The 17,493-nt window shown below is 55.2% G+C and overlaps 1 protein-coding gene across 1 annotated transcript in view; it reads left to right on the top strand.

Moving 5' to 3' along the window:
• Positions 1-2,141: 2,141 nt before the first annotated feature.
• LOC105498876 (PHD finger protein 2) overlaps positions 2,142-17,493 on the top strand; it is a 103,940-nt gene continuing 88,588 nt past the window's right edge. Inside the window, exon 1 of the mRNA XM_011771254.2 lies at positions 2,142-2,297. Within this exon, the coding sequence (XP_011769556.2) occupies positions 2,200-2,297 (98 nt within the window). The 5' untranslated portion in view covers positions 2,142-2,199. The remainder of the gene's footprint in view (positions 2,298-17,493) is intronic.

The raw sequence follows: 17,493 nt of genomic DNA, 5'->3' as shown, positions 1-17,493 counted from the left end.
TAGCCATCATGACCCAGGCATTTGCTAAGTGCTGACAAATATCTGGCTGGGTACTGGTAAAACCTCATGAAGAACCGAGCCCAGGGCTCTGTCCTGGTAAAAGCATTTGCTAAATGTTGGCAAACTACCCTCATTGTTTGTAAACAGGCTAATAGGAGTGTAAAGGGATGGGGGGCTACCCACATCAGGGCAGCTTCCCCTGCACCACAGCAGCCTCTAGAAGTTTCCAGCTTCATCTGGGCACTGCTCACCTGACTGCTTTAGTACTGCTGTAAGGGCGAGGGAGAGAGTGTGTCCATCAAGGAAGTGGGCACCACTCACCTGAAACCCTCCTTTTGGGCTCTCAACCTTCAGGCTGAGCATAATATATAATAGTAGACAACGGCTTAAGAGTTACTTCTTTCCCAGAACTTTAGTATGTAAAAAAAAAAAAAATTCCAGGCTTTCACCCTGGAGGAAGGCAACCAGTGACAACCGGAATTCAGGTAGGAAGGCCCATTGCAGGCCATCCTGGCCAGCCCAGAGGTGTGGGAGCTGGGGGTCTCTTGCTCTTTCCTCTCCCTCTATGGCCAGCTACTTCTTCCTCTGTCCCCTTCCCCAATACCCAGTTCTTTGGGCACTGCCCTGAGTCTGTATCCACGGGGTCACTTGTTGGGGGTGGGTGGCTGACTCTGAGGGCGGATTTTTGCTCAGTCGGAGGAAGGACCTTAATTGAGCCGCCTGCCGTGGAGCAAACAGCCCCTTGGCAGCAGCAAGTGGGCGGTGATGGTGAGGGGCCGAGGGGCTAAGGAGCCTTGTTATGGATGCTGCTAGGAGACTGGGTCAGGTTTTCCTTCCCGAGATTCTGGAATTCCGAGCAGGGGTGGCCCGCATTTCCCAGCATGATGCGGATTTTGCTGAGGGAGGATGGGGAGAGAAAGACGGTGAGGGAGGAAGGGCAGGCAGGGATGTGGCCCCCGCCCAGCGCGGATGCCCCAAGGATGCAGCGCTGGTGGGGCAGGGAAGGCCTCTAGAAAGGGTGCAAGTGACCACTCAGCGCGCACCTCCGCTTCTCCTCCCCACCGTGGGGGCTCAGCTCCCTGGACACGGGGGCCAGGGTTCCCGTACTCCTCGCCCCTTAGGTCACGGGCCTGGGGGGCTCAAATGCCAGGGAGCTCTCTCTTGACAGAGCTGACCCGCCCGTGCCAGCGCACTCCCCGCCCGGGCTTCTGTCCTCTTCCTCTGGGGCTGAGCATCAGGGAAGTCCGCGGGATCCTGCGAGGGAGGCGGCAGTCCCCAGCCGGGAATGAGGGGAAAGGGGAAGTGGTGTCCCAGCCAGAAACTCAGTGGGGAACGGGCAGAGGCGGGAGGCAGCGCAGTCGAGGAGGAGGAACACCCCACCGTCGTGGGGGTCATTAGAAAGTTAGGGCCAAGTATTTGCATGTCGGCCTTCTAGACTAGGAAGGCTCTCCTGCGGGCTCCGCTTCCGCACCCCGGGTCTCCCCGCCTGCCTTGCCCGGGTTCCCCCAGCTCATCTTTTCCCCGGGGCCCCGCCCACCTTCTCCCCGGGGTCCCACCCCACTTTCAGCCTCAGGGCTCCCCCAGCTCACCTTCGCGCCCGCGGACCCCTGGGTCTACCTTCAGCCTTGGGGGCCCTCCTCGGCCTATCTTCCACCTTCGGGATCCCTCCACCCGCCTTCTCCCACAGCGGGGTCCCCCGCCCGTCTTCTCCCCCGGGAGGGTCCCCCAACCCACCTTCTCCCCCGCAGGGTTCCCCAGCCCGCCTTCCCGGCGGCGGGAGCGGCGGCCCAGGCCGGCGGGCGGAGGCGGCGCCACCCGGGGCGCTGACGTAGAGGCCGCTCGGCGGCCGGGGTCCCTTCGGTGGGGCCGCGGCTCCCCGCCCGCCGCCCCCGCGCGTCCATTCCCTTTTGTGTCCCGCGCGCGGCCCGTCCCCCGCGCACACTCGCGCCCTGAGCCCCGCGGGCCGGCGGGCGGCTCCCGGCGCGGCCCCTCCAGCCAGCGCGCCCGGCATTGTGTGGACGCGCCCGGCCGGGAGCGCGCGCGGGGGCTGTCGTGCGCCCCCGTCCCCGTCCCCTCCCGGCCGCGGCGCCGCCTGCGCCCCGCCGCCCCCGCCGCCCCCGCGCGGCCCGGCCCCCGGCCCGGCCCGGACCGACCCGGGCAGCGCAGCGGCGGGGCCGAGCGGCGGCGCGGCGCGGCAACATGGCGACGGTGCCCGTGTACTGCGTCTGCCGGCTCCCCTACGACGTTACCCGCTTCATGATCGAGTGCGACGCTTGCAAGGACTGGTTCCACGGCAGGTGAGCGCGCGGCGGCCGCTCGGCCCGGCCCGGCCCGGCCCGGCCACCCCGCCCGACCGAGCCCCGCGCCCCCGGCTGCGCGCCCGCAGGCCCGGCTCGGGGACGGGCCGCCGCCGCCGCCGCATTACGGGCGCCCGGGTCGGGGCTGGGCCGTGCCGGGCCGCGCGCCCTTTTGTGCCCAGGGCGGGGGCGCCAAGCACGGGGCCCGCGCTGGGCGCCCCTGGCCGCCGCGCACAAAGCGAGGCCCGCGGGCCGGGAGGTGGGCTCGGGGCGCGGGGAAGTTGGGGCTCCAGGCCCGGGCCAGGCCGCCTGTCAGCGGGGTCGCGGCGGCCGCAGAGGCCGGGCATCCAGAGGGAGGCCCAGGCCCGGAGCCCCCGCCGCCTCCCCCCTGCGAAGTTGCAGGAACTTTCCCCGCGCGGGCTCGGGGCTGGCCGGGCCGGGAGAAGCGGGCGCGCAGCCCGGCGCGGGTCCCGGGAGAGGCGCGAGTGGCGGGCTCCGACGCCGGCAGGGCTGGGGCGTCCGTGGGGGCTCCGGCGAGGTGGCAGCCGGGGCGCCCACCCTCCGCCGTGGCCTGCGAGCTCCCTCGGACCTTGTCCCCAAGGGCAGGACCCTTCCCCGACCCCCGCGGAGCAGCTAGACCCGGCAGGCCTGCAGGTCCCCGGGCGGGAGTGTGGTGACAGAATAGTGTCTGAGTTGGGTAAGGGGGTTTGTTGTGGCTTTGCCGCCTCCTCCCTGGCCTTCAGCTTTCCCCTATTCCCTCCTCTCAGTTCCCGGCAGGAACACCAGTTTTGACATATCTTACGCTCCTTAAGGAAGACGGTTGGGGGGGGAAAGGAGGTAACGCTAGGAGACACTGAAAACCCCAGCCCTCTTGGCCCTTGTCTGTGGCCATGACCTGGCCCCGTGCCTGGGGTAGGTCCCTTCCCACCAAGAAGTAAGTGGAGGAGGAGGAAGAGGAGGTGATAGTCTTGCCCAAACTGCTCCAACAGGTTCTCTTGCATCTGACTTTGCCTGTGGGAGGTGTTTGGACCCGGGGCTAGCCAGGGCTGTGTGCCCTCTGGGGCTCCAGTGCCAAAGCACCAGGAGCAAGCAGCCTAGGGGAAGAGAGGGGGGGTGTGGTGGTGGGTGCTCTGGGATTCTCCTTCCAGAGAGGAGACTCTCCTGCTGGTTCTAAGCCTGGGTCTTCAAGACTTGTCAGTGGCCCTTAAGAGTGGGCTGTGGCCCCGAGTCCAGTCCTGCCAGTTTACATGTGGGGACCTGGGTGACTGGGATGTGACAGGGCCTGCTACGTCTGTCAGCCCCAGTCCTGAGTCCTACCTCCATGCTGTAAGAAGGGCCTGGGACTCTGTGGGATGGGGATGCCCACGGAAATCTGGGCTGCCTTCCTGAGTATGCCCAGGGCGATGGAAGCCCCTCAGAGCAGGGGAGACTGAGTGTGAACACCGGGCTCTGCCCAGAACAGGGCTGACATGCACACCGTCAACTGGCAGCCATCAAGAAGTTCATGGCCGGGCCAAAGTGGGTGAGAGCCTCTAAGGCTCCTCATATCCAAGGATGCTGAGCAGCTGGCCCTGAAAAGCCCTGAAAGTGGTGGGGCCTGTCCCTTCTCCCCCATCTCCGCCGGGGCCCTGACCTGGCAAGCAGTCACCCCACTACAGAACTCTCTGGGCACCTGTGTCAGCTCCTGGCTGCCGCCCACACTTGGGGCCCAGACTGGGGAGGGTGAGAGGGCGCGAGAAGACCTTTGTCTCACCGCTCAGGGGTCCCTCTGGGAAGGGAAGGCTAGTTCTGAACTAGACTTCGAGGCCAAGGGAAAAACTCCAGGAATGAGGGGCAGACAGGCGACAGGGGCTGAGAGCTGGCCTGAGAGCTGGTTGCTGTCGTTTGCTGTGCTGGCCTATGCAAAAATCCCCAAAGGGGGGATGTTTGGGGAGGCTCTATCTCCTTTTTTCTTATTTAAGGTCTCTGATTGAATCCAATACAGGCAGTTGATCAGCACAGATTTCTTCTCACCTATTTGGGGTGGCCGTGGGGTCTGAAAGGAGCTGTGCTTTCCCTCGGCCATGAAAGTCATTTTCTCCTGCATCTAATCGAGGGTCATCTGCCAAAGTGAACCCTATGGGGAAAAAGCCTCTGGGTGTGCCTGCTCCCCGATGGTTCTGGGCAGGTGTGTGATGGGGAGGACAGGCGTCAGGGGTTGGTGGGATTGGTACAGCTCTCACAGCCGTGGGCAAAGCCCTTGGTCTCTCAGCATCACTTTTCTCATCAGTGAAATGAACGTGTGTGACCAGACCCCTGTGTTCACCTCCAGATAGTCTCGTAGGGCCCCAGTGGTTCTTTCCTCATCTTCGTACCGTTTGTACTGTGATTTACTTCCTATTTAACATTTCAACTCACTTTTTAAAAGTTTGAATACTTTTAAACTTTTTATTTTGTGGGTATTTTAGACTTCCAAAAGAGTTGCAAAAATGGCATAGTTTCCCTGTATCCTTCCCTGTCTTTCCCTGCAGTGAACATCTTACCCAGCCATGGGACCAGTACCAGAATGAAGTTAACGCTGGTGCCGGGCTGCTAACTAAACTACAGACTTTATTCAGATGTATTTAACCAGTGTTCTCCCCTTAATGTACTTTTTCTGTTCCTGGATCCCACCTTGCATTTAATCCTCATGTGTCCTTACTTTCGAAAATATTGCTTTTAAAAGGAAACTTCGTATCATTCCCTGAAATAGAACATTACTGTAACTTGCCATACACAGTAACTGTCAAAATAAACACACAACTATTAGAGTAAAAAGGCTGTCTGTCCCACCTGTGGTCACATCACATTCCTCCAGCCAGCCCCGTTTTGGGGAGAATTGCAGAGGATCTCTAAGTCGTCACCCACACTCACAGTGGCTGCGTCTTTGCTCTTGGCAGCTTTGGCGGCAGCCGAGAACTTGTTTGGGATAGACCTTTGGCCATTTGTGGGGCCAGAGCTTGCTTCTAAGGTGAGTTTTCCTACTCAGGGACTCTGAGCACCCCTCCCAGTGTTCTTGCCGTGGTGGGTGGGGCTGCCCCGCTGGCCTGGGTTGGGAAGAATGTTCACCATGGGGAGGGAGAATTGTGTTCTATCCTTGGGGTCATGCATCCTCCATTCACTGGAGAGGCAGTGTGGAGTGGAGGTCGGGGAAACAGGCCCTCCTTTCAGGCTCCCCACTGTCCTTGGGATGTGTGTGCCATACCTGAGCTGTCCCTTCACCAAGTTCTCGCAAGATTCTTCCTCCAGCCCCATCTTGACCGTGACTCATCACTCCTGGGGTAGGGATCCTCGTCAGCCCAGCCTTTCTTCACTGGCACCGACTGGGGTGCTGTCACAGAATTTGACCTGGGAGGGATGGATTTTTGTGGCAGGACCTGGCAGGAGACAGCTGGAGGCCTGTTGCCTTCGGAGGTGTCTTGTCTGCCTCGTTTGGTGGGGATGTGTGGCTCTGCACAGGCACTGAGGAGGACCTGTCCTCTCCTCTTAGGGATCTCACTCTTGCACAAAGCCACTTGGGCCACACACTGTGGTCCCTTGTGCCCGTGTCTTCTAACTGGAGGATGGAGACCAGACCCCATGCCCTCCACCCCTGCCTGCAGCCGTAAGGTAGATGACCTGGCATCTCACTTTGTCACCAGCTTACTTTGAATGATTCCAATCTGGGAAGCAGGAATGCTTCTGTTAAAGTTTTAAGCATCCTTCACCCGTAGCTTTCTGGCCCTCTTTCCGCTGCTTGTTCTGTTGCACTGGAAGGGGTTTTGGAGGTATAATCAGTAAAACTGACTTGAGAGAAATTGAAAGCTGTTCAGGTCACTTAAGTGACAGACATTTCATTCATACCTCAGTAAATATTTGTTGGGCATGTATTCTGTACGGAGTTCAGAGCTGGCTGTGAGGGCCCAGGGGTTAGCCAGGGCCCTCACCGAGGTTAGCTTAGCTCCTCTGAGAATGGTGGCAGCCACCCTGGAGGGGGAGTGTCTCAGCAGAGGAGGGGCAGGAGTGGACTGAGGTTTTGACAGGGTGTTGCTGTGGGGACAGGTCGGGAGGAAGTTAGGGGCAGGGAGCCAGTGAGGAGGCCCTGCATGTGTACCCAGGGGGTGGCGAGTGGGGACTGGGGTCAGGAGAAGGGTCACATTCTGGAAGTGCTCAGAAAGTAGAGTGGACAAGACTTGCGTGGCATGGCTCCCTCCAATTCCTGTGTGTCTGTCTGTCTGTCTGGGCTCAGCCTGCCCTCCTCCTCAGGGCACTGTCTCTATGTCCATCTCCCTAGGGATGGAGTTGGCCTTTCTGGGCTCTCATTGTGCCCACCCAGCCTTAAGCTCCTTGGGGCAGAGCCATGTCCAGGGGCTACCTGCGAACACCGCCTGGGGCTGTGGCTGTGCCCTGCAGGCCAGCTCTGTTGTTGGCCAGTGGAGTGTGTGTGTGAGAGGGAAGGAGGTCCTGCCATGGGTCAAATCTGGGTGATCAGAACTGACAGTTAAATCCTAGAACCTCAAATGCTGGGGAGTACTGGGGGAAGGGGTTCTCCTCATGGAGATGTTGTTGTGAAGTGTTTAGGAATGATGATTAATCATTTTACAACAAGGAATTCTCCCCGTGTGTGAGTTTTTAGAGTTCTGGAGGAGGTGGGAAGAATGTCAGGCCAGCTTCTAGAGGGGAAAGTAGACATCCCTGCCTGTCAGCGCTTTCCAAAGGAGGTGTGTCTTGAAGGAAGCAAGGAACTTCATCCTAATTGTCAGAATGTTTGCTGTTTTTAAATATAGTTAATATTTGGCTGGAAGTGTGCTTGGTGTGAACCTCTGGACTGCAGCCCACGTTTGTTTGGGGCTGCTTGGGTGCAGTGTGGCCACAGATGCCCTAAAATCTGGGCAGAGGTTTGGGCAGACCCTGCCACCCCTGGCCACCCTCTTTTTTGGCCATCCCGATAGTACCTCGAAATATGCCAGGTCCTCTAAAAGAGTGAGTTTTTCTGGTGGGAGCAAGTGTGGGCCGGAAAATAGTGTTCCATGTTGCAGTTATCTGGGAAAATCTCACTTTTGAAATTTAGGGTGTGGGTAAAACAAAGTCCATCTCTTGGTTTTTTAAATAAGACAGGCCTGATAGTGCTGCAGAAGCTAACGTTCAGTTGGGGTTTAATGCCATAGGGGTTTTTCATTCATCATGTTTGGTTCACATGTCGACTGTGAGGGGCAGATAGTGTGGGTCACCCTGTCACCTCCATTCCCAGCATGGACACAGAAGCAGCCAGGGCCTCTGTCACACGCAGGTCTCTGGCTTCATCAGGTGCACTCTGAGCTGCGGCAGGTGGACACACTCACCTCCCAGGGGGTGCAGGTGAGGATGTGGTACCTGGCTTAGGTTATTCTGGCTCAAGGGCCTGAGCAAATACAGGGGCTGATAACTGCTCGTGTCCATGGTTTCGGCAGTGTAACACGGACGGAAATGTAGTCACAGAGGAAGGCCACATACTGAGCTAGGGGATGGGAGGTGCTTCCTTGTCCAAGCAGCTGACAACAGCAGCTCCCTTCTGGGTCTGAATATGCCCAGTGTCTCTCAGGGTCTCTCGCTGTAGTGCCTTCCTCTCTGCATCTCTCCTTCTCTGTCCCCTATCTTCTGCCAACCTTGATTCTCAGCTTTTTGGTTCCATGGCAGATATGTGGCCCTAGCTGTGGGCGTCCAGAATGGGACTTGGCTTCTATGCTTCAGGGTGCAGGACCTATTTACTTTTCTCCTGGACCCCCCACCACCATAGTGCTGGGTCACTCACAGAAAAACATATGAGCATATTTAGAATTCTAGCCAGTGGTTTGGATCTCAAAGCATAGGAACGGAAAAATCTTTGTGATATCTGTCCCTGTCTATCAAAGCTCTCCGAGGGAGGCGTGTCTTGAAGGAAGCAATTTGGCGTGAGCCTCATCTTAATCACCAGAATGTTTGCTTTTACTGAAAATATTTAGCTAGAAATGTGCATATAGGGAAACGAGCCTTCTACCTTTTTTAAAAATTAAGGTGAAATTCATGTAACATAAAATTAACCGTTTGAAAGTGTGAAGTTGAGTGGCATTTAGTGTCTTCATAGTGTTGAACAACCACCACCTTTATTTGTTCCAAAACATCTTCCTCACTCCTAAAGTAAACCAGTGGCCAGTAAGTAGTCACTGCCCTTTCTTTCTCCCACTAGCCCCTGACAGCCACTAGCCCCTGACACCCACCAGCCCCTGACAGCCACTAGCCCCTGACACCCACTAGCCCCTGACAGCCACTAGCCCCTGACAGCTAGCAATCTGCTTTCTGTCTGGATGGGTGTGTCTATTCTGGATATTTACTATTTCATATAAATAGAGTCATACAATATGTAACCTTTTGTGTCTGACTTCTTTCACTTAGCACAATGTTTTTGAGGTTCATCTACATTGTATCATGTGTCCCTGTTTCGTTGATTTTTATGGCTGAATAATATTCCATTGTGTGGACAGACCACAGTTTATCCATTCATCAGTGTATGGGCATTTGGGTTGTTTCCGCCTATGGCTGTTGTAAATAGCGCTGCTATAAACATTTGTGTATAAATATTTGTTTGAACACCTGTTTTCAGTTCTTTTGGATATATACTTGGGAATGGAATTGCTGGATCATATGGTAATTCTATGTTTAACTTTTTGGGTAACCAGCAAACTGTTTTACACAGGAGCTGCATTATTTTAAATTCTCCTCAGCAACGTTCCAATTTCTCCACATCCTCGCCGACACTTGTTTTCCTATTTTTTTTTTTTTTAATTAAAGCTATCCTAGTGGGTATGAAGTGGGGATTTCTTTATGTTTTTGACTAACATTTCTCTGCTGACCAGTGATGTTGAACAGCTTTCACATGCTTGTTAGCCATTCGTATATCTTCTTTGTACAAATGTCTACTCAAGGACTTTGCCCACTTTTACATTGGATTGCTTGTCTTTTTATTGCTGAAGTGTTAGAGTTCTTTATATAGTCTAGATACTGTATCTTTTTTTTTTTTTTTTTTGAGATGGAGTTTTTCTCTTGTTGCCCAGGCTGGAGTGCAATGGCGTGATCTCAGCTCACCGCAACCTCTGCCTCCCGGGTTCAAGTGATTCTCCTGCCTCAGCCTCCCGAGTAGCTGGGATTACAGGCGTGCGCCACCACGCCCAGCTAATTTTGTATTTTTAGTAGTGACGGAGTTTCTCCATGTAGGTCAGGCTGGTCTCAAACTCTTGACCTCAGGTGACCCACCCGCCTTGGCCTCCCAAAGTGCTGGGATTACAGGCATGAGCTACTGCGCCCGGCCTAAATGCAGTATCCTTATCAGATACATGATTTGCAAATACATTTTTCCATTCTGTGGGTTGTCATTTCACTTTCTTGATAATGACTACTGATGCACGAAAGTTTTTAACTTTGATAAAGTCTAGTTTAGCTCTTTTTTCTTTTGTTTGTTATGCTTTTGGTGCCATTTCTAAGATTTCTTTGCCAGATCCAAGGTTGTACAGGTTTACTTCCATGATTTCCTTTAAGAGTTTTATAGTTTTGGCTCTTATCTTAGGTTTTTGATCCATCTTCTGTTTATTTTTGTAATGATGGAAGGTAGGAGTCCAACTTTATTTTTTGGAAGCTGGATATCCAGTTGTCTCAGCATCATTTGTTGATGACTGTTCTTTCTCCGTTGAATGATCTTGGCACCCTGGCCAAAAATCTTTTGACCACATACACAGGGGTTTATTTCTGGACTCTCAGTTCTATTCCATTGGTCTATATGTGTCTCCTTATGCCAGTACCACACTGCTTTGATTACTGCAAAGTTGTATTAAGTTTTGAAAGCAGAAAGTATGAGTCCTCTGATTTTATATTTTTTTTCACTGTTGTTTCGTCTATTTTGGGCTCCTTACATTCCATATGAGTTTGAGGATTGGCTTTTCTGTTTCTGCATAAAAAGGCTGTTGGAATTTTGATAGGGATTGTGTTCAGCCTGTAGATTGCTTTGTCATCTTAATAATATTAAGTCTTTTGATCCATGAACATGGGATACCTCTTCACTTATTTGTGTTTTCTTTAGTTTCTTTCACCAGTGTTTTATAGTTTTTGGTTTACGAGTCTTTCACCTCCTCAGTTACATTTATTCCTAGATGTTTTATTCTTTTGGATGCTATGGTAAATGGTATTATTTTCTTAACTTCTTTTTCAGATTGTTCATTGATGGTACTTTTATCCTTTTTTTGTAATCACCTTTTAATGTGTGGTGACCGAATTTCCAGAACTGTACACGTGCAGGGTGCTGCCCACCCCTGGCAAGCTCTCCGTGTTCGTGCATGTGCTGCTGTGCGCCCCAGTGCATGCCTACATAGTTGCGAAGGAGGGTTGCTATCTTCTTTTTTAACCGTAAGTCAGATGTTGAACTAGGCATTTTCCATACATGTGTAAGACTTCTCTCATGTTGTATATGGGTCTCCATCTCCTTTCCCTGACCACCATCCTCCCCAGGGGCTGTCTTTTTGGCTACCTGCTTCTCTGCTGAGGATGCTTTTGTGGAGCAAGGCCAGGGTTCTGGATTGCTAGAGTAGGGACAGCAAGCACAGTTATGGAGCAGTGCCAGCCGCTCTGTGTGAGCAGCACGTGGCCTCATTGGTCTCCATGCATCGAGTGGATGGTTCTGCTCAGGTGGAGTGCATGTGTAAAGCCCTTGTTCATTCTTGTTCCTGACATGCCATGGGTTGGGCACAAGGCCACAGTATTGGATAAACATGAGGATCTGACTGGCCTTGGAGAGTGCTTTGGGACCAGGATCTGACCTGGGGACTGATACACCCACCCCTGGGGCTGCCAGACTCAGGCGTTGAACCCTGACCCCAGCACCTTCACCCCACAATTCCAGATCACTAAGATCTTATTGTAACTTTGTGATTTTGTCCCTTATTTTACCCTTCCCCTTATAAAACCCCGTCAAGGCATATTCTGTGTATGAATCTCAGGGAAAGCTTGGGCCGTGGAAAGAGTAGTCAGGAAGCACTTCCCAGGAACACTCGGCCTGGTGGGAAGGCAACGTCAAGTGGAGCACGAGGCCCTTCCCTGCCAGGTCCCACCTCACCAGCCTCCTAGGCTGACCTGCTTTTGCTGGAGCAATGGTGCAGACTGATTTAGGGGTTCAGGCCCATTTCCCTGAAGGAGAGACTGGGGCCTGGGGTCCTAAGACACGTGGTGTCCTGGAGCAGTATAGAAACTGCAGCCTTAGCTAGTCTTCTACGCATTGCCTGGAGAAGGGGTGAAGTGAGGCTTCGGGAGGGCTCACTGAGCCCAGGGGAGAGGGAAGGACCCCGTGGCCCTGCATGAATCAGCACACACAGGCTCAAGTCGGAAGCAGGGAGGAGTCTCACTAAACCTTCTCTGGCTGGAGTCAGCCAGACATGAGGATTAGTTGCCCTTGGTGCTTGTGGAATCTCTCCCTGGGAGTGGGAGGCACTGTGGCGACCACTGCCCAGCAGCACGTAGCAGAGGCGTGCAGCAGCAGCCAGGCAGGGAGAGGTTTCCTCCACTGTTTGTACCCAGCACTAGGCACTTCTGGATGCCACCCTGTTCCTTGCAGCAGCTCCCCTGGTGGGCTTTGGATGGAGGGGCTACTTAGGAGAAGCCAGCTGGGGGAGGGCCAGCAGCCGGCCAACAGCCCCCACTCCTCCCATGCCAGCCAAAGTGCAGGCTGGATGGGAACAGTCTGTGAGGCTTTTGTGCCACTCCTGGCTATGCTTGGTCACTCTGCATGTCACACATGAGGAATCCTGAGTCTCAAAAGGGCCCGGGCATCCAGCATGAGCTGCGCCAGGAGTCAAGAGGTTTGCCATGACTGGGCTTGGCTCATTGTTCATCAGTGAGCATGTCCATCAGTCTGTCTGTCTAGCTGGTGACGTTTCCTGAGCACCGTGGGGGGCCAGGCTCTGTTGTAGGCACGGGCAGCAGTGAGGAAGACCGCATGGCCCCTGCAGCTAGTGCCGGGGGACAGGGTTGGGGTGGCGTGGCCCTCATCACCAGCCACCTACGAGTCTGTGCCAGAGCAGATTGGGGTGACAGTAGACTGCCCTGTGTGGGGTGAGGGGCAGCATGTGGCTGGCCCCCAAATGAGGGGAGATATGGTTAGGGAGGCACCTTGACCTGTTAGCCATGGGTGGGAGTTACATTTTGGCCCCAGTGCAGGAAGATGAGGACAAGGCACAACTTTCTTTAGTTTGCAGTCTATAAAGTTCTCTCAGAGTTCTGTGGGAGGCGTGGAGTATAGGGCAAGATGGAGAGAGGTCAGAGACTAGTTAGGGGCTGGCAGAGCCCTGGGTGAGGGACGGAGGAGCCTCAGGTGAGGGACGGAGGAATCCCAGGTGAGGGATGATGGAGGAGCCCTGGGTGAGGGATGGAGGAGCCCTGGATGAGGGATGATGGAGGAGCCCTGGGTGAGGGATAGAGGAGCCCCGGGTGAGGGACTATGTGGGAGCCCTGGGTGAGGGATGATGGAGGAGCCTTGGGTGAGGGATGATGGAGGAGCCCTGGGTGAGGGATGGAGGAGTTCTGAGTGAGGGATGACGGAGGAGCCCCGGGTGAGGGATGATGGAGGAGCCCTGGGTGAGGGATGACGGAGGAGTCCCAGGTAATGGATGGAGGAGCCCCAGGTGAGGGATGGTGGAGGAGCCCCGGGTGAGGGATGACGGAGGAGTCCCAGGTAATGGATGGAGGAGCCCCAGGTGAGGGATGATGGAGGAGCCCTGGGTGAGGGATGACGGAGGAGTTCCAGGTAATGGATGGAGGAGCCCCAGGTGAGGGATGATGGAGGAGCCCCAGGTGAGAAACAATGGAGGAGCCCTGGGAGAGGGATGATGGAGGAGTCATGGGTGATGGATGATGGAGGAGCCCCAGGAGAGGGATGATGGAGGAGCCCCAGGAGAGGGATGATGGAGGAGTGCTGGGTGAGGGATGTTGGAGGAGCCCCAGGTGAGGGATGATGGAGGAGCCCCAGGAGAGGGATGATGGAGGAGCCCTAGGTGAGGGATGATGGAGGAGCCCCAGGAGAGGGATGATGGAGGAGCCCCAGGAGAGGGATGATGGAGGAGTGCTGGGTGAGGGATGATGGAGGAGCCCCAGGTGAGGGATGATGGAGGAGCCCCAGGAGAGGGATGATGGAGGAGCCCTAGGTGAGGGATGATGGAGGAGCCCCAGGAGAGGGATGATGGAGGAGTGCTGGGTGAGGGATGATGGAGGAGCCCCAGGTGAGGGATGATGGAGGAGCCCCAGGAGAGGGATGATGGAGGAGCCCTAGGTGAGGGATGATGGAGGAGCCCCAGGAGAGGGATGATGGAGGAGCCCCAGGAGAGGGATGATGGAGGAGTGCTGGGTGAGGGATGATGGAGGAGCCCCAGGAGAGGGATGATGGAGGAGCCCTAGGTGAGGGATGATGGAGGAGCCCCAGGTGAGGGGGTAGAGGAGCCCCAGGTGATAGGTAGAGGAGTCCTGGGTGAGGGATGGTGAAGGAGCCCTGGGTGAGGGATGGTGGAGGAGTCCCAGTGAGGGATGATGGAGGAGCCCCGGGTGAGGGATGATGGAAGAGTCCCAGGTGAGGGACGATGCGGGAGCCCCAGGTGAGGGATGGAGGAACCCCGGGTGAGGAACGGCAGAGGAGCTCCAGGTGATGGGTGGAGGAGCCCTGGGTGAGGGATGATGGAGGAGCTCCAGATGATGGGTGGAGGAGTCCTGGGTGAGGGATGGTGAAGGAGCCCTGGGTGAGGGATGGAGGAACCCCGGGTGAGGAACGGCAGAGGAGCCCCAGGTGATGGGTCGAGGAGTCCTGGGTGAGGGATGGTGGAGGAGTCCTGGTGAGGGATGATGGAGGAGCCCTGGGTGAGGGATGACACAGGAGTCCCAGGTGAGGGATGGAGGATCCCCGGGTGAGGGATGGTGGAGGAGCCCCGGGTGAGGGAGGATGGAGAGGTCTGGGTGAGCGATGGAGGAGCTCTGAGGGGTGGGAGGGCTGGACAGTAGGGTGTCTCACCCTACCACCCTGCCTGTCAGGCACTGCTTCTGCCCGAGCTCCCCCAGTGCCAGTTGGAGGGTGGAAACACTAGCTGCTATTTGGTCTGGAGGTTCTCATGGGACAGTGTTTGTTATGTGACTCTTGTGATCCCAGGCTGTGTCTGTGTAGCCAGCCCTCTGGTCCACCTAGGGCCCATCTGTCCCTGGAGCCACCCATTGGCTTCACTGACCGGTCCCCTCTCCAGCAGCGTGGGCCCCCTGTCTGCTGGGTAGCCCTTGACCCTGCCATTGGCCGTCTTGCCACCTGCCCGCTGTGTAGACATGTGACTTGGATCCTGGTGAAGGAGGTGGCTGCATGGCGGGGTGGGCAGGTGAAGAAGCAGCACACGGTCACCTCCCTGGAGGCCCCCATGACAGTGGGCTGGGTGCCTGGACAGTCGTGTGTCTGCGGGTCTGGGCGGCCACTGCTCCTCTCTCCCTGTTGCTGAGCAGCAGCTGGGGGCAGAACCACGGCTCTGCGGACCTGTTTATCTCAGCGCCTGACCACATGCTCTGGAGGGAGGACCTGTGCCCTGCACTGTGTGGCCCTCGGCAGGCAGGTCACTTCCTGTCGCAGGTGTACATCTGGATAAAGACGGTTCCGTCTTCCTGCCTGGTGGCGTTGTGTTGGGGACCATGGGACTGTGGGGTAGAAGGGAGCAGCTGCAGGTGAGCTCTGGAGTCAGCTAGGGTGAGAGGGCCGTTCTAGCCTGGGGGCTGTGAGAAATGATTCCTCAGGGCAGACACAGCCCTTCTCAAAGTTAAGCCAGCAATGAGAAGAACTCCCTTTGGAGGTCGGAGGGCATAGATCTGGAGGGAGCCTGTACCTGAGAGGCCCGAGTCCGTGGGACTCAGAGGATGAGCCCAGCCTTACTGAAGCCGCCCTCCCCACTGTCCCCTCACTCCCTGCCTCCTAAAAAAACGCTCTATGGGCTGGGCCCGGTGGCTCACACCTGTAATCCCAGCACTTTGGAGGATGAGGTGGGCGGATCACGAGGTCAGGAGTTCGAGACCAGCCTGGCCAACCTGGTGAAACTCCGTCTCTACTAAAAATACAAAAAATTAGCTGGGCGTTGTGGTGGGTGCCTGTAATCCTAGCTACTCCGGAGGCTGAGACAGGAGAATCACTTGAACCTGGAAGACAGAGATTGTAGTGAGCCGAAACTGTGCCGCTGCACTCCAGCCCGGGCAACAGAGCAAGACTCTGTCTCAAAACCAAACAAAAACACCCTGTGAAGTCTCTGTTCCTGGCCCTGAAGGCAATGCCAGGAGTGACCTGATGGTATTTATGTTTAGGGAAGTCCCCCTGGCTACTCGAAGGGCCATCCTTCACCCCACCAAGTGAAGAAGAGAGGGACCTTGGAGGCAGCAGGAAGGTGAAGCTGCTTTCCCAGGGCCCTCAAGGTCCAGGGACTCTGAGGCTTAGTCATGTCCTGATATGTGTCTTTCCCTTGTTTCTTCTGCAAAGCAGCTGTCCCAGCAACAGTGCTGGGAAGGAAACAAGTGCTCAGTGAAAGTTGGGAGCAGGAAGCTTTATAAGTAGGCAGATTTGGGTTCAGTTTGAGGGAAACCTTTCTAATAATTGAAACTGGCCCCACAGCAGACGCTGTGTGGGGAAACTGTGTGTTTGGTGGGCAGGGTTTCTCAGCCTCTGCACCGCTGACGTCTGGGCTGGAGAATTCTTTGTGTCGGGGCTTTCCGTGCACTGTAGATGCTGAGTCCTGGTCTGCACCCAGCAGATGCCAGGAGCATCTTGATGCCTGCCCCCCGCCCACGTTTGTGACAACCCAGAGTGTCTGCAGAAATTGCCAACTGCCTCCTGGGGGACACCGTTACACCCAGTTGGGGGCAAGAAATGACTAACCTTCTGCTGAATGCATCGTGTCTTTATCACTTGGAAATGAAACTCAGTGACCCACCTGTCTTTTCTTACATTTATTTATTTTTGGTAAGGCGTCAGCTGCATTTACTCATTTGAAATTTTTTGATTGAATTTATTTTGCAAACAGAACATTAGCACGTGGTAAGAAAAGTTTTAAAAAGAGTGAGAATTCGAAAGAAATGCAGTGGAATGCGTGCCTCTCCCCGTCTCCCCGCTCTTCTCTCTGGAACTGACTCCCTTCCAGCTCCAGAGATGTCTCGTGTTTCCACAGCCACCCCTTTTCCCTCTCCTCACACAGACAGCAGTGCGCTATGAATGTGGTTGTGCAGTGACCCTGGGTCCTCACTCTCGACCGCTGGGACTGCAGCAAACATACTCCTCCTGCACTTCCTGCTTCCCCTGGTTGGCATGTAGCTCTTTTCTCAACCAAGGCCACTGTGGTGTTGCTCCCTGGCTATCCTGGTCTGTATGTTTTTGTGCATGTATGCATGTATATCTGCTGGAAATATTCCAATAAGTAAAGTTGCTGGGCTGAAGGATACAGCATTTCAGATTGAAATCGTCAGATTGGTTGTACCGATTTCTCTACACACTGGGCAACACATTTTCTGAGCTTTTGATCTTTGTCAATTCAACCTGAAAGGTGAAAAAGAGTAGCTCGCTATAGTTTAATGTGCAGTTACCTAATTATTGAGTTCACTGTCTTTTCAATCCTTTCCTCCCTAGAGTTGTAGAGTTGTGTCGGTAGCCCTGGTACTTTTTAATGAAAACAGAAAAGCAGGTTTTCCCTGAGAAGTCAGACATGAGAAGGGTGCCCCACTTTGATAGGCTGGGAACAGGCCCTTCCTCTCTCTACCATTCCTGACCCAGAGCTGGTGTAGCCCCACAGACCTCCAGGGCAGGTGCTTGCTGGATGCTCAGTCTGTTTCCTAAATACTCCTCTTTGTTTGACTCTTGTTGGGAGGCCAAGCCTCATTTGCTTTATTTTCCCCATAAACTTTTAATTTTAGAATTATTTTAGATTTACAGAGAAGTTGCAAACATGGTACCAAGCATCTCCACATACCCCGGCCAGTGTTCCTGAATGTGCACATCTTACATCTCTGTGGCAGGAGCCAGTGTCCATTCCCACCAAGGAGGCTGCAGGCTTGCTGCGGCCGCGGTCCTCCCTGCAGCATCCTTCCCCGTCTGGGACCACCCCGGAGGCCATGGGCTGGTCCTCAGGTCTCCTCAGCCCCTCTGGTT

This window comes from Macaca nemestrina, chromosome 14 (assembly GCF_043159975.1).
Source record: "Macaca nemestrina isolate mMacNem1 chromosome 14, mMacNem.hap1, whole genome shotgun sequence".
Lineage (NCBI taxonomy): Eukaryota > Metazoa > Chordata > Mammalia > Primates > Cercopithecidae > Macaca > Macaca nemestrina.
Note: the sequence above shows the minus strand (reverse complement) of the source record. Positions and strands in the feature narration are given on the sequence as shown.